Raw genomic sequence first — 24,854 nt, 5'->3', positions numbered from 1 at the left:
GGGGAATGAAGGCAATCCTCTTCCACTGAGTTTCTAACTAGTTCTGCTGTCTATGGGTGCAGATGAAAACGAGTGTTCCAGCCCCACCACCTGTGGCTCTGCCTCCTGCTACAACACTCTGGGAAGCTTCAAGTGTGTCTGTCCGTCCGGCTTCGATTTTGACCAGGCCTTTGGGGGGTGCCAGGATGTGGATGAATGCTCAGCAGGTGGCAGCCCCTGCAGTTACGGCTGCTCCAACACAGACGGAGGCTATCTCTGTGGCTGTCCTGGAGGCTACTTCCGAGCAGGACAAGGGTAAGAGAGCGGACAGCGGGTCACTGTAGGGGCACCTGGTATCTTTTCCATCAGGAAGATGCCAGGCATACTTCTGGGGGCACATTAACATGGGAATGTACCCACTCGTGCTTGCTGTTGTGACAGCACCAAGCCCACCCCTCTGGATCTTTTTGCCTAAATTTCCACACCAGATCCCCACAGGCCTTACTTTTACAAAGCTGATTGCACACACTCACACACCTTCACATATACTCCCAAGCTAATAGACGGACAGGGTTGGCCAGCCACACATAACCCACAGGAGCTCAGATTGATGTTGGGTGTTGGATTACCTTGGAGGGAATAGCAAAAACAGAAAGGAAGGAGGAAGCTCTGACTGTTTTGTCAGGGCCACTTCCCTCAGAGGGAATCTCCCAAGCTAACTCTGCTGCAGGGAATTCTTAGACTTTGTTTAAGCATCTCTGGATAAAGCACATTTAAAGTGCATCTAGAGTGATGTTCAGAGGCTAAGACTCACCCACTGTGGCCCAGCTTTATCAGCAAGACTGGTAACTGGTTCTCACCCCAGCTCATCTCCAGTCTGGTTCTTGAGCCATTTCTGTAGCCTTGGATGCCTTTAGACTCAGGTGGATCCAGAACCTGGAACTGCTTCCTTGCAAGGACCCTCAGCAGTATGCAGTTCCACCTCCTGCCCCAGGACTCACTGTCTGTGAGTGACCAGCTTTCAGCATTATGAATCCTGAAGAGCAGCTGTGTGTCAGATGCTGTTCCAGCCCAGCCCAAATTCACTTTGTGAAGCAGAGTGTTTGACTGCTCTCTACTGACAGAGAGCAATCTCACACTTCTCTCCTGTGCTCTAAGTCACTTTTAAGAGGTCCCTCCTGCTCTCTGTAGGGGTTGTAGGTAACCAGATACCAGGTGATGGTGCCCGAACTCCACCACAATTTGTAGCTCAGGTCCCTGAGACTGGCAGCCAAGGACCTGAGGTGTGAGATGCATGTTTTGCAGTGTTACCACAGGTGCAATCTAATCCAGGGTGCAAGCAAATTAAACCTACTGCCTTATTAAATAAGATGTGGCCTGATCTCCCCCAGGCACGTACTGTACGCAAGACACTGCACAAACCATGCAGGACGTGAATCCACCGTTTTGTTTGGGTGCTACATGAAGAACCTGTGAGGGCAATGGTAAGATTTCTTTCTTGAAGCATGAATCTGAGATGGGTCTCTATGCTCTTCTGTCACCAGACACTGTATTTCTGGCTTGGGTTTTGGGAAAGGTACCTACCTTCCAGCACCCCAGGAAGAGGATGAAGACAACCTGCTCTCCCCTGAGACCTGCTATGAGTGCAAGATAAATGGCTACCCCAAAAGGGGTCGCCAGCGACGCAGCATCAATGGCACTGAGAGGCACCAGGTAAAAAATTCATGTCATCCCAGATGGAGTGGGGCAAGACAAGAGCTGAGTCACTTGGTGGATGGCAGTCTGTAGTAGATCCCATGCGGTGTCCATTTCTGTGGGGTTGTCTCAGTCTGAGGCAGAGACAGCATATACCTGCCTTCACTGAGTGCTTGGGTGTTCATGGAGACAACCAAATCCAGAGGTTCTGCAGAAATAGAAGACCTTTCACAATATATCAGAGGAGGGTCAGAGGACACTAAGTGACACACACTTGTGTGGTTTGGGCACAAATGGCTGGAGATGCATGCAACCTAGAAATAAGGCACACGTTCCCTTGCAAGAGGAGCTGATAGGGTAACAGGTCCAACAGGACCACAGGGGACTATCAGCACTTAATGTTTGACTCGAGACTGAACCCGTCGGTCTAAATACAGGTTCTTCCTTGAAAGGAAGCTTTGGCCTCTGTCAAAGGCTCACCCAAGTTCACAGGCCTTCTCTGGACAGATAGGACTTGGAGGCATTTTCAGGCCTTGAGCAAAATGCCCATAGATTTGTTGGTGCTTTCCCTGAAGACTTGGGCTGTGGACTTGCTGGTTTTGTCTCAGAGATACAAAACAGAGAACCAAGAAACACTTAGGGGACAGTAAGGACCATAGAAGTTGCGCTCACTTCTGTGAGCTGCCTTGGGGTGTCCCATGAGGCAGAAACTCCTAAATCAAGTCTTTCTTTACCAGGCCATGAGCATTTCTTGGTATCTGTAACATGTCTGGCTCCTTCCATAGGATCACACTGTGAACTTGGCCAGCATGGATGTGGATGCTCCGCTGTCCATGACACTGAACCTCTCCGACCTGGCTCACAAGGAGCACATCCTGGAGCTTCTGCCAGCTGTGGAGCCCCTGGAGAACCGTGTGCGGTACCTCATCTCCCATGGGAATGAGGATGGCTACTTCCGCATCCACCAAAAAGAGGGGCTCAGCTACCTGCACCTTGGCCGCAAGAAAATAGTGCCTGGCACCTACTTGCTAGAAATCGTGAGCGTACCCCTGTACCGCAAGAGGGAACTGCAGAAACTAGAGGCCAAGAACCACCTCAACTATTTAGCAGGGGAGCTGGGCCAAGCACTGAGGATGAAGCTCCAGCTCCAGCTCTACTAACAGCCATGAGACCCACCCACCATACCGACAGTACAATCCTTAGCCTTGCCATCCACATCTGGAAACAACTGCCTTTTCTCTCGCTGCACCCCCTGCCACCACCTCCCCCACTGCACTGTACAACTGATGGGAAATGTCCCTTTGGGCTCAGCACTTGCCTGGGCCTCACAGGGATACTCCATCCACTTCATGGGTTGCTTGGGTCAAAAACAAACCACACCACAAAAGATCTCATGAAAGCTTTGCCAAAGGTTCCAACCTTGTTAGCAGGGACACCCTCCCTGTGCTCAGCTCCTGCCTGTCTCCTTTAAACAAGATACTGTTGGTGTGAGCTGGCAGGAGCAGTACCACGGGGAAGCTGCCTGTCCTTCATGGTCAAAGGCCATATAGCACCCTACAGCCCAAAAAAATGGGAGGGGGGCTGGGGGCAGCTTTGGAAGGAGCTACAACACAGTGTGATGTTAGTGCATTTCCCAACAGCTCTTTTTCCTTCTTTGCTTCTGCATTGCCACTGTGGTGCTGCAGAAACCCTTCCATACCTACACTGGCTGCCCTTTCTCTCTCTCTCTCTGTCCTGTCCATGACCTGTGGTCCTTTTCGGCTCCTCTGTCAAACTGAAAAGGTCACTGGTGACTGAAGGGGCAGTTCAGATTGCTAACCTCACATCATGAAGCAGCCAGACCACAGAACCAGAAGATCCTGTAGGAAATGTAGGGTTCGGCACACTACAGCATGCTGAACGTGTGCACTCCCTCCAAAGACTGGAGTTGGAAGGGTTTTTCCAGAGCTCCAGCAAGTCCAGGGGTTAATGTATCCTTGTATAAGTGAGGAGGAGCTCTGGAGGAAGACAAATAATTGCACTGTTGAATGTGGTTGAACAAACTAAACTGGCAGGAAAAATGTCATGAGTCTGGTTCAGAGCATCTGGATCCTTCCCTTGCCAGAGGGATGGAGAACTTGAGAGCATGCTGCAGAGGCAGGTTAGCTGGCCATCACTGATGAGAATGTTTGAAAATCCTGTAATGAAAACATCCTACCATAAGGAGCAAGATGGGGGTGGGTGGGCTCTGCAGCCTGGCAGGGAGAGAGAGAGGCAAGGACAGTCAGGCTTTCATTTTCCAAACAGCTTTTGACTCTGAGCTCCCACATCTCCGTAACACCAGTGGTTATAACCAGATTCCCCTGAGTCAGGAGCACTTCTGAAAATGGGGACTGGAAGTCACTCCCTTCTGATTGTTACATACATCTTGGTCAGTCCAGGGTAGCAACTGAAATACACAGTCTTTGGTTAATGCAGACAAAGGAAATGCACTAAAAAGAGTCTGGAAAATATGAATTAAGAAAATTAAGTTCTCCCTGCTGCCTCAACTAGTCTGTCCAGACTGTTCTGTCCAGGTGGGCTTTTCTTCCTCCCTCAAGAGCGTTTTTTCCACAGCTGGTCTTTGCAATGCCATTTCCTAGTTTTGTACGAATCTGCTTTCAATTCTGCATCAACGCTGTGCATCAGCAAAGGAAAGAAAGGTGCTAATTCACTCTGGTAACACACAAAACTACCTGATCAACAAATCTAAGGTGCTTTCAAAAGCTGGTGCTGGTATTGAATCATCAACATGAGTGCACTGTATCCATCCACCCTTCCGTATTTATGTTTAACCACCAAAGTTATGATTGCTTGTTGTTGTGAGGAGTGCATATTCCTGTAGCTTTTTGGGTACTTGCGAGGAGGGGGATTGTTTTTTCCTGGTACGCTGCCACCACATGGGGTGGGGGAAGTGTATGTATACTGTATTTGGGCTAATGTCAAACTTGAAAACTCTTTTGTATAATGCAGCTCCAGACTCTGGTTTTGCAAGAGTTCCAGAGCTTGTGACAGGATGGGTGGCCTGATGTTTGAAATTTTTTTTTGTTTGTTTTGTTTTGTTTTTTTTATTATTATTATTATTTTTGTTTTGATTTTGTTTTTCCAACAGGTGTTTTTTTTTTTTTTTAAAAAAAAAAACTATTAATAATAATAAATTAGCAGAGATGGGTTTGTGTGTGTGTTTTGAGCCAAAACTATCAAATGAAAAAGCTCAAGGTTTCCTTCATTCCTCTCTGGTGTGGTGTTTTTTGTATTGACATTTCTTGCTGGATGTTTCTGGGAAGCATTGAAACTGAAACCTGTGCCCCCCTTGTCCTGCAGAGAGAGATGGCTCTTTGTGGAATTCCTTTTTGTATCAGAAGCAACTGCAACAATAAAATTATTTTGGGTTAAGTGGTTCTGAGTCTTCCTCTTAGTCTGGGCACAGCAGTGGTTGGTGGCAGCGCTATGCTGCTCTGCTAGTTTCTCTTCCATACTCATACCCTCACCCAGCTCTTCTACCTTTGCATAATTCAGCACCCTTGGGTACTCATAGTGGTTTTGGGGGTCCCTCCAAAAGCCTCAGAGCAGAAGATAGCTGAAGGAGGCAGGACAGGCACTTTAAGAATCTTACCTGATCCTTTGCTCTCTCCCAGAGGGAAAGGAGAATGATGCCAGAGGTCTGCACCTGGAGAGGAGGCAGAGGGCATGCAGGAGACTAGAAGGAGAGGGGAAGAGTAAGAGCCTACAGACACATGGTGGGTCATGCAGGAAGGAAGTTGAAGGGGTAGGGTGCCCTGTGGGTCTGTATACATGCAAGGGGGTTTATGTGAGCCTGGAGGTGTGGAGTGTAGCTGTATCATGGAGGTGGATGTGTGGGTGCAGGCATGTGTAAGAATGTTGGTGGAGCTGTGCAGGGCTGTTGGGGTGTACATGGAGTGTACATGAGTGTGCATAAATGTACTCGTGTGCTGAACGGTGCTTGTGCTGAGGTCATGCAATGCAAAGGTTGTCTCAACTGCAGTGAACATGACATGCACTGTGCTCAGGTTTTCGGCCATATGTCCCAGAGCCAGGGTCCAGCTGGTTGAATTCAACTCAAACTCTTAGTTCCAGGCTGACGTTCAGGTTTTCAGCCTCCCTCGCAGAGCCAGAGCTGCACTTTCGGCTGCGGAGCCATGAGCCACAAGAGGGCACAGCATCCCAAGGACTGCGAGGAAGCCCATCACCTCCCCGGGTGATGGGAGAACGGGGGCACCGCTGGGTGAGGGGACAGTTAAGCAGAAGAAAACACTCCCACTGAGATCAGGTAGCTGCAAACAGCCCCCCTAAATGGCCGCCTGGGCTGCCAGGCTTGGCACTAGTTGAGTGGTATCAGTCTCGTGTTGGGTAGTGGGGAGAGAGGTTCCACAGAAGCACTGGACTTGGTGCCCATGTCCTGTCAGCCACTCTTTGCTGCCTGTGTGATGCTGACCCTAATACCAATGCCCCTGCACTATCATGGCCATCCTCATGACAGAAAGCTCCCAGTGATTTTTCCTATCAGAGTATTATGGAGCTGTAACTTGCCATTCCCCCTCTGTCCCTCCTGATGCAGCCATGGGGATAACTCACTCCTAGGCCCAGGGACACGTAGCACCCAAACTGGTCCCTGAGCCTTTGCCAGTGCTCCTTCCCCTGTGCCAGTGCTCATGTGGCCCCAGGGACTCTTCGGGGGTGACATGCACCCACACACCCAGAAGGTTCCGGGGGGGTGCAGCAGAACCCACCAGGCTGCTGCCTGCTGTGCCTGGGTCATCACACAGACACAGCCTACAAGCCCCACAGGGGACATGACCAGAGTGGGACCTTCCTTGACCAGCCACACTGGTCCAGGTGCCACACTGTGGCTAAGAAGCACCTTCTGCATTTCCCCAAGAGAATGTGTCCCCAGGTATGGCGCACCCACAGCACCAAGACCTGGTAGGGGGGCTCCTGTCCCACATGGCACCCATCCCCTATGGACCAGCTCCAGCTTGTGCTGAGAGACGTGGGTCTTGGCTCAGGCAGATACACATGGGGCAGCCCACTCCTGCTGGGGGAGCAGCAGCATTCCTCTGGGAGCCCGATGGGACGCATCACAGAGCAGAGGAAAAGCTGTGTGGGGTTAGCACAGTGCAGCTTTATTTCCATGGTGCACAAGGAAGTTCTCCCCCATGGGCTCAAATCCCTTCGCACAAACCCTCTTACTGTCCCACACCATAACCCACCACAGCTTTTGCTAGCCAGCCCTGTGACTAGCTGCAGCACCCCTACTGGAGAGGTATGGATCCCACAGAGGGGTGGGAGCCGTATTTTCCCCTCAGCTACTTACAGAGCCCTTCTGCTACCTCGGCGCAGGATGGTCAGGTGAGGCCCGCCGTCCCCAGCACACCCCAACACCAGGAGGCTGCCCAGATCCTGCTGGAGCAGGGACTTCCCAGAGTGGGGTACTGCAAGGTACTGCCAGGCCTGGGCTGGCTGAAGGGCATCTCCCAAGTGTTGTGTGGGACTTTTGATCCCAGCAGGGCCACCCAGGAAGGTCTGCAAGTGGCTGCAGGATTGCGCCTTGCTCGGACCTTTTTCACAATTCGGCAGGGACAGGTCACTACGGTGTAAAGCAGAGAGCAGGCTGCAGGGCTGGATGCCAAAAGGGGGCTGCACACGGGGTCTCCACCTGCCCCTTCCTTGTGAGGGGCACTTGGGGCTGCCACACAGAGAGGAACAAAGCCAGCACTTGGGTCAGGTGCCTACAAACCACCTCACAGACAAAGCTCAGCTACAGGGACACACGCACACACACACTGGACCATGGTCAGCACTCCCCAGAGGACACAGACGAGGGCAACGTGGGAGGCAGGAGGAGGTGGGGGTCAAAATTCTGGCCTGGCACCAGGCAGAGCCACCCAGACCAGGAGCTCTGTGGGCTGTGGCTGAGGGCAGGTCCCCCGTGCCCCATCCCATCGGCTCCTGCCCCTCACTGCAGCACACAACACTGCCCCGGGGCACGGCAGGCAGCAAGGACCATGGGGAGTCATATCACCCCTCCAACTCATCTCGCCAAGAGTGCTGCAGACTGCGAAGAGAACTGAAAAGTGCTTAGAAAAGAGAGAAACCCCCTAGAAAACCCACCCCAGACAAGAGCCCGACCTCACCTCCCTGCTCTGAGCATCCCTGCTGGCCCGGGGCAACACCACAGAGGAAGGGGGGGCCGGGGCCGGGGCCAGCTGGGATGGGAGGCACACAGAGCACCCAGGCTCGCCCCATCCCTGCCCTCTACACCAAGGCGTAGTCGAACTGGCCCCTCTCCAACCCCTCCTTGTGGTCAGTCCAGGAGGAGGCAGGCATGCGGCTGTAGGGGTCCAGCAGGATGCGGAAGCAGCGCACCATCAGCATCACCAAGAAGACCAGGAGGAAGATGACAAAGGCAAAGACGGTTTTTTGCTCAGCATCCATGCCCGCAGTGCTGGCCGGGTGCTCGACCAAGGAGGGGGACAGGAGTTCATAATCCATTGTCGATGCATCATTCATGGCAGAGGTGAGGCACTCTGGCTGCAAGGAGTGCGTGGACAGGGCGCATTTAGGCTCAGGCAGCAAGCTCCAGCCTCCTGCTGTGCCCACGCGCCCCGAGCACCACCTGCACACAGGTCACTCCATAGCCACTGGCACTGCTAAGCTGAGCTGAGGAGCCTGGGATTCACTCCTGCAGAGGCCAAGAGCTCCTGGAGGGAAAAGCAAAGATGGTGAGGGAAGAGGAATTGGCCACAGGCTTCAGCAATCCTGATAAATAACTATAGACAGGAAAGGGCAGGGAAGAGCCCTCTGTTGCTAGAAATGCAGCTACCTGAAAGCTGATGCAGCCAGACAAGCAGCCACGTATCGGGCAGAAAAGCCTGGGGACTGTGGCATTCATGGTTAGGGGCTGAATTAAGCATGTATTTTCAGCCAGGAAATGTGGGAAGATATTTTTTTTAATTGAACAAATATTTCAAATGTGAAACCTATCTTAATTATTGTTATTTTAAATTCAACCATGGCTCCTAAACACCAGGAGTCATTTTTGCTTTAATTAAAGAATTAGAGGGGTTAAATTTTTGCTTTTGGCAGCTGGAGGAAGTCTATAGGGGATGAGGAAGGAATTCTATGTAGGGAGGAGGCACTTTGTAGAAAATGCTAGTGAGGAATCTTCAGAAGGAAATCTCCCTTACCACCTTTGAAGGCAGAGGTTCGCAAGTGGATTCCTGGTTTTCTAGCAAGCTCAGGAAGCACTTCCACAGCAATGTCACTCATCAGGGACACAAAGGAATAGGGACACAAAGTGGGCAGCTCAGGCCACTGGTATAGAGCTTGCCACTGGTCATAAACCCCCAGCAATCCTCTGGAGAGGCTGCTCAACTGCCAAGCCCAGTGCTGCAAGACTATTTTGGCCCAATTGCCCCAAATCATAGGAAAACATAGGCTGAGAAGGACCTCAGCTGTCAAGTCACAGTAAGTTTCTTGGGGCTTTATCTAGTCTGGTCTTGAAAATCTCCAAAGGTGGGCACAAGTTTAGAGCTTGCCCACTCCTCCTGAGGGCCTTATGTCCAGCTGCTGTCCTTTGAACCTTTGGTTTCGCACCAGGCCTAGAAGCGACTGAGTCCTGGGAGGGCACCTACCTCACTGCAGCTGCGTGGGGGCACTAGCATCGCTACTGCAGCAGGAGCAGGAGTAGGCTGTGTCCAAACAGCCACTTCACTGTGCAAGGATCTCCAGGGTCCAGCTTCCTTGGGCTAGGGACAAAGACAGCAAAAGCGGTTAAAAGGACCACAATCACTAGCGGTCATAGCAAAGCACCACGAAACACCTTTGAGGTTAGTAACTACAAGTTCTCAGTGTCTCTTGTCAGAGCAGCATTAGCTCCATTCACCCAGGAAAACACCTGCACTAACGTCTGGTCATTTGTGATTGCACACAGAATCTAACCCTGCACCAAGAGCCCCTTTTTGCCGTGTCTTGCTTAAACACCAGGCAGAGCTTCCCTGCTTTGCAGCTGCCAAGAAGCCACGGCTGGCCAAGCTCCTTCCACCAGCCACAGAGACTTTAGGGGAGATTTACGATTCTGATGGACACATCTGGGTTAAGAAAATTCCCTTCATGGTCCTCGGTACCAGATATGCTCAGAACAGGCCCTGCTTTATTATAAGCAAATCAACTACAAATCATGCATCTGGAGGTACCCAATTGACTTGTAACTCACATCAATAGGGTAGGGAGGAATATGCATATTCAGGACAAAATACATGATTTTCTGCCAAATAGTAGCCCTGTATTCAGGATAAATTATTTCTCTCCCAGTTGGGGAGGAGAATTTTGAGCAGAGCCAAAAAAAATGCTGATAAGATAGTTAAATGAAGGCAGCTGTTATTTAAGGAATATGTGATTGAGTTTTATTAAGATTCATGTTCCCTTAGTAACTAAAAAGAATACATGCGCAAGGAAATTGCTAAATAGGGACAGAACTCACAAAGGAAGAGGACCATTGTCAACTATTTATTAACACTGTGGGGAGATTTTATGGGTATGAAACACAAATTAAATGTTCATTTGGGAATGGCAAATATTTTAAAAGAATCATAGAATGGTTTGTGTTGGAAGGGACCTTAAAGATCATCTATTTCCAACCCACCTGCCACGGGCAGGAACACCTTCCACTAAACCAGGTTGCTCAAAGCCCCATCCAACCTGGCCTTGAACTGTTCTGGGGATGGGGCCTCCACAGCTTCTCCGTGCAACTTGTAAAAGAAGAGTAGTGAAGAAGTACAGAGTAGTATTTACAAATGCAGGATGCCATCTGGTGTGGGGGACTTACTGTTCCCCCTGCAGACACCCCCAAACTGAGAGTCTGATCCCATGAGTGGGCACTGGCTGGAGGTTATGGGATCTCAGCGTGCATCTCTGTGCAGCATTGGCATGACTCAGCCTGCTCACTGAGCAACACCAGACACTTCTGCTAGCACCAGCATCTTCCACCCTTTGAGTTCTTGCAGTTTTCTGAGCAGGAGTCAAGACCGACGGATAGGTACTGTACAGGAAAGCATAAAGAGTATCCAAAGCAGAATCAGAGCCCAAACAGTGAAAGCAGCTGGAGAAAGTCTTGTATCAGCTAGACAGCAATTTCTGGATACTGACAGTTCTGGTATTGCTTGCTTCCAATTTACAGTACTTTGCTCAAAAATCTGTTCTTCCTTTACACAGCTTACTCCCACCATCAATCAAAGATGAAGCCAGGAGCCTTGGCACAGCTGGGCTTAGCTCTGCATTAGTGCACAGCCTGTATTCTATGTTAGTGCTGCACAGGGTTTGGTGGGAGAGGAACCCACCTTTGGATCCAGGGCCAAGGCAGCTCACCAAGTCACTAATAAATTTGTCTTTGAGAATTTGGATGCTGGGAGCTTTTCAGTACTGTAATTAACATCAAGAAACACCTAGGAATTAAAAGTGTGCACTTTATCAGCAGGAATTAAAAAAGATCAATGTGATTTGCACAATAAAGCGGGATTGTACCAGAAAGGCTGATCTATTCAAAGAATGGAACTGGAAGATAGATACTATTATGAGCCACAGTGAAGCAGGGTTTAATTGCACAGTGTCATGGATGCAGTCCAACAACTAGGGAGTGACTTGGTTTACACACTTTTAAATATACACAACTTAGTACTGTCTTATAACCAAAAATAGACATTTACAATTATATAACAATGACAAATGAGACTAATGTATTAAATGGAGAAGGTGGAACTACTTTTGGAGGAGGAGTTATGAGGGGCTAAAATATTTAAATTCAAACGAAGAAAACAGAGTAAAATGTCTGACAAAGAACTGGAGCAAATTCATTAGGATAGCACTAAAATAACCTGATTTGAAAGGCACAAACCCACCGTCACTCCCCATATAAACCTATTTGAGAAAACCTGGAGAAAAATCCAAAAGATAGATGCATCCAGGGCTCTGGGAATGTCTCAGAAAGACAATTTGCTAAGCAAAATGAGCAGGGCAGTGCAGCATACACCATGCCATGCTTCAGGGCCCTGCCTGAGAGCACTCTGCTGCTCTGTGGGAGCCATGGGTCTTACAGGACCCTGCTCCACATTCCCCTTTGCTCATCGCGTTGCTGCACATGGTACACACGAGCCTGTTGCAAACATTCAGCAAATGCAATCACCAGGGAGACAGGAAAGCAAGCACCCTTGCAGAAAAACAAGTTTCTGCCTCAGCAAGAGGTTTCCAGGACCTAAGATCTCTAGGGAGAGGAAAAGGCTATACTTGCAGGTGTCGCAGATGTGTGGCTCTCCCTCAGTCGTCCCACTTCTATGCTCCCAAGCCCACAGCCTGAGGCTGGTGGCTGAGCCCCACTGGGACAGAGGCACGTTTTGGGGAGGTGCAGGATTGTGCCTGGTGCTGTTATACGGAGATCATGACACAGCTGAGGTCTTTGCTGGGCTTACATTGCCTTTTTCAGTAAATGTTGCTGCCGATTCCTGGCAGCAAATAGCGAACAAGTCCCACTGGGTTACTGCACAGCTGCCAGCGTAAACACAACCACTGTCATACCAGGGCCTGCACGTCCCAAGACAGCTGGAGATTCAGATGCTCAAAAGAGGACGTAAGGAGAGTTACCATCCCTGTTAACCTCTTCCCAAACCCTTTATTTTATCCAGCTGGCATTTTGCAATGCTCACCTTTCCTTTCACAGGACCTGCTTGTATCCTAGCCTAGTTCTGCCCCTTAGGGAGAGAGCTCAGAGGCTCTGTTTCAGGAACAAGTAACCTGTCCTGGGTGGAATCCATGCTGCGGTGCTAACGATCCCAGCTTTGAGACAAGGGGTACAGGTCTCTGCTCTAGCATTGCTGCTGATCATGAATTCCTCTCTAGGAGTGTCTGTGCCTCCCACATAAAAGCAGACCATGGAGATGGGTGGAAACAGCTTGTTCTCCGTCATGAGGGCCTCCTTCATGAACCCTCTACATTCCTCTCCATTAGCTGGCCCATCTCCCAGGTCCCTTGTAGGTCCAAGGAAGACCCCAAGTCTCAACAGGGTCCCCCAACTGCACTGATGTATCCGGATGTTCCCTCATGCTCTAAAGCCCGTTATCAGCATCTGCCTTCAATACTTTCCACAAGGAATGGCACTCCTGTCCCATAGCTAGACAGGCTGGGACTGCCGAGGCCTTCCCTCCTCTGCCATGCCTGGCATGCAGGGAGACAGCAGGGCAGGGACTAGGGAAGACCACTGTGCCCCAAGCACAGGGAGCCAGGCAGAAGGGGCTATATCCACAACCCTCTCACCCTGGGGTGCAGGAGGACACCAGGCATGCCCTTTGTCCCTGCTAGGTGCATGGCTGTTCCTTTGGTTCCTTTGGTTCCTTTGGTCTGGGACTCCAGCCCAGCCCAGCTCTCCTGCATGTTTATACCCCAAACCCTGATGGAAAAACTTGGCAAAGCTTGTGCTAAACCAGCCTGCGTCTAATTGGAAAAACACCAGTGTTTCTCTGATCCCATGCAGCCAGTGTGGAGGGGCCTTCCCAGCAAGGCAGCTCTGCTGCCAGGATTGCAGCTGAGCCCAACTGGAGAGGAAGATGAGCAGCACTCAGGGCATGGAGGGGAGAACTAAGCTAATCAGGCCAGAGCAGGAGCACGACACACTGAGTGTGAGACACCACCACCCCCGGAGGGAGCGGGGGCAGTGCTGGGGCTCTGGGGTCCATGGCTGTGTCACTATCACATGCCCTGGCCTTTTGATGGCTGCCCCTCGTGCTGGCATCTGAGCTATGCCCAGAGTCAGCCCACAGGCACAGCACCGGGCACAGTGCCCCTCACCTAGCTGTAAACTTTCTCCAGCCTCTTTTCCACCTAAGAGATGGTCTGTCCTAATCTTTCAGGCCAGCTGAGCCTTTGACACAGCTAAAGGGCCGTGCTTCAGCTGAGGGTGAGGTTTAATCCATCCTCAACTAAGGAGAGATGCTCGTTCCTCAGTCCCAGACTTCGTAATCCCTGGTTTCATGGGGAGGGGGGGGCATGGGAAGCAAAGCTCTGCAGAACACCCTGCAGGGTGTGCTTCCTGTCTGCAGTTGTATTAGCACACGCAGAAACCTCACCACTGCCAAATTAAACCACCTGGGAATGAAGATAGCTACCCAGGAAAGTTGGCTCCCACCCACCCCAACCCAAAGTCCAGCATCCTTCTCTCTCCATCCAGCCCTGACAACTGCCACCAGAAGATATACTGGGTCCCAGCACCAGATCCACGTCCTGAGCCCACCACCAGTGAGGGGTAGGTGGTCCCTGACAATGCAAAGGGAATGTGTCATTCGCCCCCCACTCCCCCTTGCATATATCCCTGGATCTGCAAGCCCCCCATCCTACCCATCGCATGAGCACCTGAGAGGGGTTGGGGCATGGACAGTACCTGGCTGGCATGGGCCGGGGGGCCCTGCCGCTCAGCCACAGCTACTCCCAGCTTCAGCACTTGCCATCTCGAGGGAAGGAGCAGCCTCCCGTCTCCTGGAGAGCACACAGAGAAGGCAGCTGCGCTTCACTCACGCTGGAGCGGGTTCCTATGGCGATGCAGAATCAATTATAATAAAAGGTGGAGCACAGCAATTGGAGCTGAGAGAAGTTTCAGGAGCTGCCTGCCTGGGAAAGCCAGGCTGTGGAAGAGAGTAGGGCTGGAGGCCGGGCCTGTCCAGCCCTAGAGTACAGCTCCTGAATCCCAGTGCTCCCCTGAGTGCTCCCAGTTCTCCCAGTGCAGCACACAGGGGTGTGCCAGGCGCTCCTGCTGGTCCTGCCTGCACTTCCCAGAAGGGTGTCCAAGGCTTTGGGAGCAACGTGTATGATCCAGCTGCAAATCTGCCTAGCACAGGCCTGCACACTCCCACCCTTCCCACCATCCCCATCAGACACAGAGGGTGCAGATCCCACTCTGATAAGGCTTCGTGTAGCAGCAGAATGGGCAGCCCTTGCTCTCCCACACAACTTTCCTTCTGCATAGCTCTCCAAAAGCTGTTCCAGTCCCAAGGGCACTATGCCTATGCTACCACCTCTTCTAACGCATCCAAGACCCCTGTCTGTCCACACTGCCCGTGTGTGTCCCAGACCCACAGCCCCACTCCTGGCACACTGGGATGTACTGGGGGAAGCAGAGCGTTCCTGCTCGGCAAGCACACTGCTGCTGTTCATGCAGTGCAGCCAGACCTGACTGCCTGCAGCACCAGGACCTAAGACATAAACAAGTCAGAGGTGCAGTGTAAGAGATACTGGGTACACAGCTGATCATGAAGATGTTCAAGGGGTGAAGGAACCGGGACTGCAAAATCTCACTACAGCCCTGCGTACACTTTCCCACCCCAGACTCAAGGAGTGATCCAGCTTCAATGCCAAGCCTGGCAGCAGTTTGGGATGCAAGGGGCTGCCAGGCTTGTACAGTGTCACACCCAGCTCGCAGGGAAACAGGACCAGATTTGGGAGGTCTCCAAGAAACTGGCTACGTACTTGGCCCTTAACGAGAAATTTGAACCAGAGCCTTGAACCAGAGCCTGACAGTGCTGCACAAGCTCCTCAAGGTTGAGTGTGTGTCACCAACTCTGCCTGTCACTGCCTCCCACCTGCATGCCCTCCCCGCCTCTGTGTGCCAGATCTGTACAAGCAAAAAAGGGCAGCATTTTCTGTTCTGGAGAAAGGAGACAGGAGACTTGGAGCCACTGCTAATGGGATGCAATCTGGAGGAGGAACTAGCACCAGATGGGATGGGAGAGGTGAGTCAGAGGGACAGGGTTGGTCGACAAGATCAGGACAGACTGACTGTAGCAGAGATCACAGGGTCATGATCCACACCCAGTTTCGAGGGACATCCACAAACAAAGGCTCTGTTTCTTTGTCCTGAATCCTGAGCTAAAAGATGCTGGAATACCAGGGTCAGGTCTCTGGCAGATCAGCAAGTGAAGAATGCCCAGCAGATAAATATACAAGCTCCCACCACCAATACCCCTGAGATCATGGCATAGCCTGGCTGTCTGAACAAATCCCAGTATGGATTAGATGACAAAGTTGCATATAGCTGCTGAGAGGTGATGCAATTCCTCTCCATGTTGCTTCCTTTTCACAATTTCAGCTATTTCCCCAGTGCAAAATAATCATCCTGCAAAAATTAATCACCAGGCCATAAAACCAAGTTCCTCTAAGTGTGACAGTACCAGAGGAACACAGTTGTGATCCCCAGCCCCTTCAGTGCAGTGCAGCATACCTCCTTCCTACAGTAAGGTAATTCATTGCAAATATCTGTGAATAGCCACATAATTTACTTTTTGATTCATCTTAGGTGCTAACTGAAATATATATTTTTTTTTATTATTTTTTTTTTTTTTCTGAAAGGTGCCTACAGACAACATTCTCACACTTAATCAGTACAGAGAGACTTCTCACTGCCTGGAGCAAAGGGGAGATAGGCCACATCAGTCACCTCCCTGCAAAATTAATATTTTTATGCTAGTAATCTGTCCTCTGGCAGGACTGTGTGTGTGTGAAAGGACAGTTCATAAAGGCCTTCACAGCCACTCATGGAATAGTCTCGGAAGCCTTTTATGCTCTGTGGTTGCACTGGTTGTGGAACTGTGTGCCCTGCAAATCACAGGATATGCTCGCATAGATGGTCCTCAAAATCCCCTTGGCTAGCCACTGACTCTCCTCTATGCAGTCCATCCAGCCCAAGCTGACTCAGCCCAGTATATCCCAGTCCATTCCAGCCCAGCCTAACCCAATCTGATCCAGTTCAGTCCAGTCAAACCCTCTCCAACTCTCCTTTTGGCCTCACAGCCGTGATTTTCATGTGTCTCGTATGCCACGATTAGCCAAGTAGCAGATCCCCACCCAAGGAGTGAACATCACAGCCTCTGGCCAGAATGAAACCTCTGAGCTGGTCATGCACCAGTACAGTGTCCAAACTTGCAAAAGCAGCTGCTCTGTGAGATGACAGCACAGATTTTTACCATTTCCAGCTGTTGTTTGTTTTTCAGACCCAGATTTTTGTGGGCTTTTCTGTGGCTCATTTGCCCACTGCCTCATCCTTCATTATTGTCCCTCATTATTGTCTTTCCTCGTCACCCTTTGCCCCAGGCTGTGGGTCTGTGAAGACAAATGAAAGCAAACCAACCCCTCTCCAGGTGCCCCCACAGTCTGTGTGCTTTCTGTGGGGAAGCCTGCTACAATTTCCAATCCTGATCTGTGGAGGGGAGTCCTCAGTGCCTCTCCCAGCCCTTCTCCTTGCAGAAGCCAGCTGAGTGCCATGCACAGAGCTGCTGTGGAGGGCCAGGACACGGCCAGCAGCACGGCACCATCCCAGGAGGGACCACCCACTGCCCCAGGGCCTCTGGGGAGCTGAGATTTTCTCATGCCCCCTCTTCTGCCTCAAGCTATGACAGACACTCTGCACTCTGGTGGAGGCTGTGGCTGCATTTCAATGAGCTCCTGATGATATCACCTTTAAACTGATACGGGTTGTTTATGCAAACACAATTACACCAGCTGAGGGCTCTCCACGTTTTTAAGGGTCAGGCAGGATTTCCCTTGCTGGGCCTGTCTCCAGCAGAGCAGGCTACACCTGGGACACAAAGAGGTCTGTTTGCACAGAGCAAGATCCAACAGGACCAGTGTACACCAGTTCCAGCCCACAAACTCCCAAAAGCACAGGGATAGAGTATCTGTGAGCAGCAGCAGAACCCTGGTACAGTGAAGACCCTCACTATCCCAACCTGGTTAGCTCTGGAGTCTTCCTAAAAGAGCATAAAACCACACCAGGCATAGGGATCACTCCTTTCTGCAACAGTGGAAGCAAATCTTACTGTTCTGCCTGGTGGCATCTTGCAGAGAACCCACAGGACTCTGCTGGCCCAGAAGAGGCTTCCTAATCAGAGCAACAGACGTTGTGCTGTGCTAGCACATCTGAGTATTGGGGTCAGCGTGGGGAGAGCAGATCTCTCTTCTTCAGGCAAGATAAGCACAGAATGGCTTTAGTGGCACAAAATGTGCTGGTTCTCCAAGACAAATGATCTGGGCAAGTCACCCGTGCATCCCTTTATAGTTAAGGGAAAATAGAGGGTGACCAGAAGGAATACATCACTGCACCCAGCACAGTAAACTCGTCCAGGTAGAAAATTCAAGCCTTAGACATGGCTGCTTCTCCCCAGGGAAAGAGGACCCTACAGTGACACGGATGCGGGTTGTTTATGGTTCACACATCTACTGGTGGGTAGATGAATTGCACTGCAACGCTTACTGTTTGACTTGGTTCAAGGGCTCCTGTAACCCTGCCAACTGAGCATTTAACTAACAGAGATGAGATACAAGGCAGCAGTGAACCTGAGCAGGCAAAGGTCTGTGCAGTGTAGCACATATTCCTTGGCTGTGGGATAAACTTAAAGGTGTTAAAGGTAACGGAGGTGTCTGCAAGCAGGTCCCACTTGGCACTATCATGAATGTCCTTGTCTTTATATTAAAGCAAAGCAGCGTGTTCTCATGCAAACATCCTTTTGCTTAGCAGGAGAAATTATTAATAGAATTGTTTTCTTCTAAGAAAATCCTGCAGGAGTTCCAAAGACCAAACCTCTTCCCAGATGGGATTTGCATCATGCCATGCACCCACTAGAAGTAAGTCCAGTGCTGTACAACTCAGGGTTCTCTGCATCTGGAAGGACATCAGGTTATGTATGCTATGCTCTTCTTCCTTCTAGCATTAGCTCCAATAAATGTTATTTTAATCAATACCTCGTGGAGCCTGAGTGCCCTTTTTATTGGAGCATAATGAACGGTAGCCCTGGTGCATTACAATGATCTAAACTAACAACTCTTTCTCTTTGCGTTTACTGCCTTTGGTGCCAGAGAATGTGGAAAAAGCTCTGTGAAGAGAAGAGCATCACAGGAGCATTCAGAGCCCACACAGGGGCCATGGCCCACCATGCTCTGAGGGATGCACGGTTCCCCTGGGCCCTGCTGCCCTGGGCAGTGTTTTTTCTCCAGCTGCACTCACGAACAGCACATGCTGGAGTCTGCACATCTCCCACAGCCCATGGGACAGCTGAGTCCATCAGTGTATGCACCTGACCAGCACATGTAGCACCCAGAGAACATTACTAGGGCTTTGGGAGCACAGAGGCCTTTTTGCCCTTAGTGTTCCTTGCTATCCTGCACAGCCCTTGGCCCTTCCCAGCACTGCACGCTCTTCTTTTGTCCCTGAGCAGGCAAAGAAGGGTCATGTCTGCACCAGAAGCCAAATTCCAGCTGATCTAACACTTTTGACTTTAAATTCCCCTATTTAAATCTCTGTTAACAAGAACATGCCTAAAGGAATCAGCGTGTGGGGAACTTCCTCTGCTGCCCTCACTTCTTGGAAGCATTTCAGAGTTGTTTCTGCCAAAGATTTTGCCTTTTATGACAGAAGAGATGGATAAGCCTCAGGGAAGTTTGGGACAAAAGTTCCCTGAGAAACGTGGAAGACTCTGGCATTCGGAAATATTGATCCTGACTGTACTTCAGAGCACTGATTTAATACTGCACTGCAGCCTGCACAGTCACTGCCCAGTAAAACACCAGAAAGGGTGGTTCAGGCTTTAGATTATGCTAACCTAATTGCACCGTGGAGACAGCAAGGGAGTTTGTTTTGCCTGGACCTAAAGGACTTTATAATTAAATGAGGCTCAGTCTTTGCATTATCTCACCACTCGGCCAAGCACTTTTGAAAGAAAAAAGCAGAGTGTTTCTCTAATCAAAAATCTATTTACCTATGAAATGAAATAAATCTCAGAACAGCATCTAAGCACTGTGGTTTGCTTCTTTTTTTTTTCTTCCTTTCTTTTTTTTTATGCTGATGAAGTGATATTGTAACATACTGCAGTGGATAAAACCCCGTGGCATGGAATGAACGCTTTTGTCTTTGACGACTGGGGTTGCACATTTGGATCCTTTAGTTCAAAGCAAAAATAGTTGCCCGTGGCTCAGTGAAAATCCTTGTGTTTTCACTGATTAAAGATTTTAATTTAACTGCCAATGGCAATTAACTTAATGAAAATTAACTTCTGACCTACTGCGAGCCCGGATTGCTGCAAGTGTTGCTGCTGCTTCAGAAAAGCTGAAAAACTCGGGGAAGTTTCTTGTCTCCCAGCAGTCTGAAGACAGCATGCTGAGCTGTTGTTATCAAGGAACGAAGCAAGAAGGACTGAGCCAGTTCAAATGCACCTTTCTTAATCCCCTGACACTGGCAGGACTCATGGCATGCCCCCACCCTCTTTCCTGGAAAATACTCAGTGCTGACCCGAGCCTCCCCGCTGAGGGTTGAGGGCATATTTCTGAATATGCTTGGGTGGCAGTGGGAGAAGAGTGTGTCCTTTCCACTGCTAATCCAGAGCATTTGGGAGCGGCTGACTCCTCTATAATGGCAGCTAATCAAGCAGAGAATTGCACCTCATTACACTCTTCTCTGAGCCAAGTTCAGCTTTGCAAAGCTATTACGGAGATCATGAAGGATGCTTTATAGTTGACCTGTTCTTTCATATCTGCAAGTGTTGTCAATTCTCCCTGCAGAGCCTTCTGGCCCCAGAAGCTACCAGGAGCTCCCTTAACCATTACAGAGACGAAAGGAGTAGGAACTCTGGTCTTCCAGACACTCCTGCACCCACAGTTTATGACAAATCCCCTCCGAGTCCTCAGTAGCCCAAGAACTGCAACAATCTCAGTCAGCTTTAGTGAGAGCCACCTCATGCCAAGGAAGGGATGCAGGGATATCGTTCCTGGGGGAGCAAACAGGCAAGTGCAGAGCACAGCAGAGGTGGCGAGATCTGCTGCCCAGATCCTCAGGTCCCTGTGTTCCCTGGCTGTGTGCGTTGGACAAGACAGAAGCTTCACAGAGGTCAAAGTGATGATTCACAATGAGACAGACAGAGACACTGCCATCCCGACCAGAATTAACAGCCAGCCTTGGCTGCAGGATAAACTGGGACAGCTCGGTGTGATAGAGGAGCATGCATGCAGCTCCCACTCAGTGCTGTTGGCTATTACGTGTGGCCTTGTCTTTATCTGACAGCGCAGCAAGAAGTTACCATGTAAACATCCTTTATGAATAGACCCCTCTTTTTTTTTTTTCTTTCTAAAACAACATAAAATAACACGAATGATCAAAAAGGAGGAACCTCTCTCCATTACTGGGACAACTATTATTAGGTCCAGTCACTGTTCTGTAACCTGTACTGTAAGAATGGAGAGCTAGCACTATCTATGGTGTAGAATATCCTGGAATACAAGGAACTTGGATGTGGTGATCAACATGCCAAGGGGAATTGGGTCAAGCTGGCTAAAGAAGAGGAACAATAACGTCCGAAGATAAACTTTGCTCATTATAATGTCATTATAACACTGAAAAACATACCCACGGGTCAGGATGACCCTGACCCAGGTGAAGGCCCTTCCCCTGATGTAGATCTCCTAGATAAGATTGTGTAGCAGAGGAAACAAACCGGAGCAGGCAAATGCATTTCAAAAATGTAGACAAATGCAGACTGAATAAAAGGTAACCATCACTGTGGGTAGTGGTGTTTTTTGTTTGTTTGTTTGTGTTGTGTGTGTGTTTTTTTTTTCAGATTCTGTTCTAAAAGACAGAAGTTAGGGGGTTTGGTTTGTTTGTTTTTGTAAGAAGAAGGAAATACAAGTTTCTTCCAATTTGATTTAAGCCAAGATCTTCCTTCCAAAAAAATGTAGCCTGCAGCAGACTCAGAAGATCTTGTAAACAGGTAGAACTGGGCATGGTGACAAACAATATACAGTTTTACGACAGAAGCCACTAGACAACCCTGACTCTACAAGAGACAGGAAAATCAGGGAAGCCCTGGTCTTTTTACTCTGGATCTAGAGCACGACTGCTGAGGAAGACAGGCATGTAGGAGCCCTGCTTTTGTATGTGCCATGTCATATGATGCCTGGATAGGATAAAATCCTTGAAATAGCAGCTCTGTTCCTGCTCCTCCTGTGGTGGGAGGTTGTTTTCTTCCTCCTTCCCCTCGTCTGATGGCGAGGAGCCTTCTTATCTGTAGCTCAGTTTCATCACAACCAGTTTCATATAGAAATGCTCAGACCTGCTGGTCACCAGGGGCCTTTCCTTCTTGTATAGTACAGGCTGAGACCCCTCCCAGGCAGCCAGGATGGGGACTCGGGACTGCTTCAACCTCCCACACAGTACACAGACATAACAAAGACCCTCAGCAGTTATTCTACTTCCCCAGAAGAGAGGCAAAGCTAAGGGACTGCAAAATACCCTAGTGTATTGTACTGGAACTTTGCTGTCAGCCCTGAATTGTGCTAGGACCTTATTTTTCATGGTAGATTCCCATCACAGACATTGCTGAATGGCATGGTAGATGTGGAGCAGCTCTACTTCCCCCCACAAGAAACTAGAAGTGGCACAGGCACCCGCAGCTGCCACAGTCAGGAGGAAAAAATAGCCCCAAAGCATCACGTCCAGGAGTGCGATGCATCTAGGAAAATATGGTGTGATGGCCCTTGGAGACAGATCTTGGTAGTGTTTTCTCTTGGCTTGGCTTTGTGGTTGTTTTTTTTTTTTTTTTCATTATTTTTTGGTTGTTGTGTTTATTGTTTGTTTGTTTGTTTGTTTGGGGGGTGGGATGGAGCACATCAGCAAGATGGGTCCTTTTCTCCCCTAGTCCACAGGATGCTGTATGTCCAGGAGTTATTTACTGTGAACATCACCACCAGGCCCCTGGGACTTGATGCTCACCAGGACCACCACACCAAGAGCTGTCTGTGGCCAGCAGTCACAATTCTGCCAGAAAAACACCCAGGCAGTGATATGAATGCACAGGGCTTGGCCCAAGCACTAAATCAGGGGTGCTGAGCTCTGACATTTGGCAACAAGCCCACCTGTCCTTAAATACTCCCACAAAGCATCTCCCAACCTCAGCCCCTGCAAGGAGGCAAGCCCAAGGAGATGGTGATAATATGAAGGGCCTGGTCACCACTGTGCTGTGGCGCAGATGGGGAGCATGCCTGCTTCATCCTAATTAGTGTGAATCATTAAATAAAAAGTCCCCTTCCTGACTTCAGCATGTGTTACTGAAATAGCTGTATCAAAGCTGCCTTGTCAGGGGACTAGAAGTGTCTGCTGGGACCATGCAGCTATGGAATTATGCCTCGTCTTTGACAAGATCAATTAAATACTTCTAAGTCTTTTGCAGTAATGAATTAACTTCTCTTCTTTCCTCCCTGTCAAACTGAAGTGTAGCTGCTGAGTAAGTAGAGATATCTGGCCTTGCACACAGTGCCCAGCTTGTGACCCCCATGGCCAGGCCCTGAACCAGTTGAAGGCAGAATTTTGCTCCCTGGTGGTCTCTGCTGGGGTCTCTCAGCCTAGCCAGCTGAGTCTCAAGCTGTAGATCTGCAGCCATGGTCCAGACATGAAGGACTGTGAGCACTTTCTGACAAAGCTCCAGGGTCTCTTTCCCTTGTTGTCATAGTCCTGGATAAAAACATGCCCTCCACCACCACCCCGAACAGGCATCTTTAAGCTGCAGAAGATTTCACATCTTGTAGCCCAACTGCCCCATGCAGACAGGGCTGGTGTCCGAATTTCTATTTAGAAACTAGATTAAAGTCAGCACCAATCAGTGCAGCACAGGGAGCCATCCCAAATTCATTGAATCATAGAATCATTCAGGTGGGAAGACCTCTAGTTTCATCTAGTCCAGTTTTTTAACCTAGCAGTGACAAGTCCACCACTAAACCATGCTACTAAATTCTACATCTACATGATTCTTGAAGACATCCAGCTGGCTATCAACCAATACCCCCAGGTTCCTTTCCACCAGGCAGCTTTCCAGCCACTTTGCCCCAACCCTAACTCTGCATGGGGTTGTTGTGCCCTAGGTGCAGGACCCAGCACTTGGCCTTGTTGAACTTCATACAGTTGGCCTCAGTCCATCGATCCAGCCTACCTACATCCCTCTGAAGAGCCCTCCTACCCTCAAGGAGATCAACACTTCCACCCAACTTGGTGTTGTCTGCAAACTTACTGTGGGCTGCATTCAATTCCTCCAGATCATCGATAAAGATACTAAAGAGAACTGGCCCCGATACTGAGCCCTGGGGGACACCACTTGTGACTGGGCTCCAACTGGATTTAACTCCATTCACTTCAACTCTTTGGGCCCAACCATCTTAATATGGTCACAGCTGTAGTCATGAAGAAAAAGCTACGTAATGTGTAAGACGCAGATAACCTTTGCTTATTCCCAAGTTGGAATGATACTGAGCTGATTATTACTGTCTAAGCCCTTCCATTTGCCCTTTCCTTCTTTCATTCCCAAATAACAGACTCTAGAGACATCTTAGTTCCTTCCCGTCAAAGCCAGAATCTGAATTAATTATGTGCTAAGAAAATAAAGATAGCTCAACAGACTTTAAATCAAGGAGAACAGTGTGTTAAAGAGTTTGAACAAATCACATTACTTTGTGTGCAGTTTTAGGGCTGGCAGAAATAAATCTCTCATCAATTTATTGATGGTGACAAATTCTTTCAGAAAGAGCACACTCAGGGAATGTTTCTCTTCATCACTAGGCTGTCTGCGTGAAATATCTAGGGCCAGATTAATGTGTCCCATTTAAGGTGTCAACACAATTTGTGTCTCAGAGCCTCCACATCACCTAGGCTGAAAAATATGAAAATTACTTGAAAATATCTGAAAAATATGAAAATTACTTGAAAATATCTGTTGAAAAACATGTTGGTTTTTGCATGCTTTTCCATCTGCATCTGTCTCAGTACCCCTGTCTGCCTGGTTGCCCTGGTGCCCAGCCTGACCCTGCTCTGTACATCAGCTGCATTGACATCATCTGAGACATTACAGCACAGCTTTTCCAATCACCGTGGACTTCATTGCTTGGCTCTAGCCTGGTGCTGCTCCGGGGCAGAGTTTAGGTGCTCAGATTTAGCAACTGTCTCTCTACAGTTTGCTCTGCCTTGACTGTGAGCAAAGCTGAGTGTGAGATCACTGCCATCTCCCTCCTTAAGTCACTAATTTTTACTCTCAGTTTTTTTCATCGCAGCCCAGATTTCTCTAGGAATCTATCCCAGG

General features: G+C 49.5%; 2 protein-coding genes across 4 annotated transcripts in view; one reads left to right on the top strand and one right to left on the bottom strand.

The window, feature by feature from the left end:
- The window catches only part of FBN3 (fibrillin 3), a 115,618-nt gene extending 110,902 nt beyond the window's left edge, over positions 1-4,716 (top strand). For both annotated transcript variants that reach the window (XM_032203657.1, XM_032203658.1), the window contains 3 exons: positions 63-294; positions 1,524-1,692; positions 2,460-4,716. In XM_032203657.1, coding sequence (XP_032059548.1) covers positions 63-294; positions 1,524-1,692; positions 2,460-2,834 — 776 coding nt within the window. In that variant the 3' untranslated portion in view covers positions 2,835-4,716. The remainder of the gene's footprint in view (positions 1-62; positions 295-1,523; positions 1,693-2,459) is intronic.
- Positions 4,717-6,815: 2,099 nt separating this feature from the next.
- CTXN1 (cortexin 1) overlaps positions 6,816-24,854 on the bottom strand; it is a 34,815-nt gene continuing 16,776 nt past the window's right edge. Inside the window, exons 1-3 of one of the 2 annotated variants that reach the window (XM_032203614.1) lie at positions 14,138-14,232; positions 9,348-9,461; positions 6,816-8,414 (exon numbers count right to left, since the gene is read on the bottom strand). In XM_032203614.1, the coding sequence (XP_032059505.1) occupies positions 7,969-8,223 (255 nt within the window). In that variant the 5' untranslated portion in view covers positions 8,224-8,414; positions 9,348-9,461; positions 14,138-14,232 and the 3' untranslated portion in view covers positions 6,816-7,968. Of the gene's footprint in view, positions 8,415-9,347; positions 9,462-14,137; positions 14,233-24,854 lie in introns of those variants that run through there. The other variant, XM_032203613.1, reaches the window with a different exon arrangement.

This window comes from Aythya fuligula, chromosome 26, assembly GCF_009819795.1.
Source record: "Aythya fuligula isolate bAytFul2 chromosome 26, bAytFul2.pri, whole genome shotgun sequence".
NCBI lineage: Eukaryota > Metazoa > Chordata > Aves > Anseriformes > Anatidae > Aythya > Aythya fuligula.
Note: the sequence above shows the minus strand (reverse complement) of the source record. Positions and strands in the feature narration are given on the sequence as shown.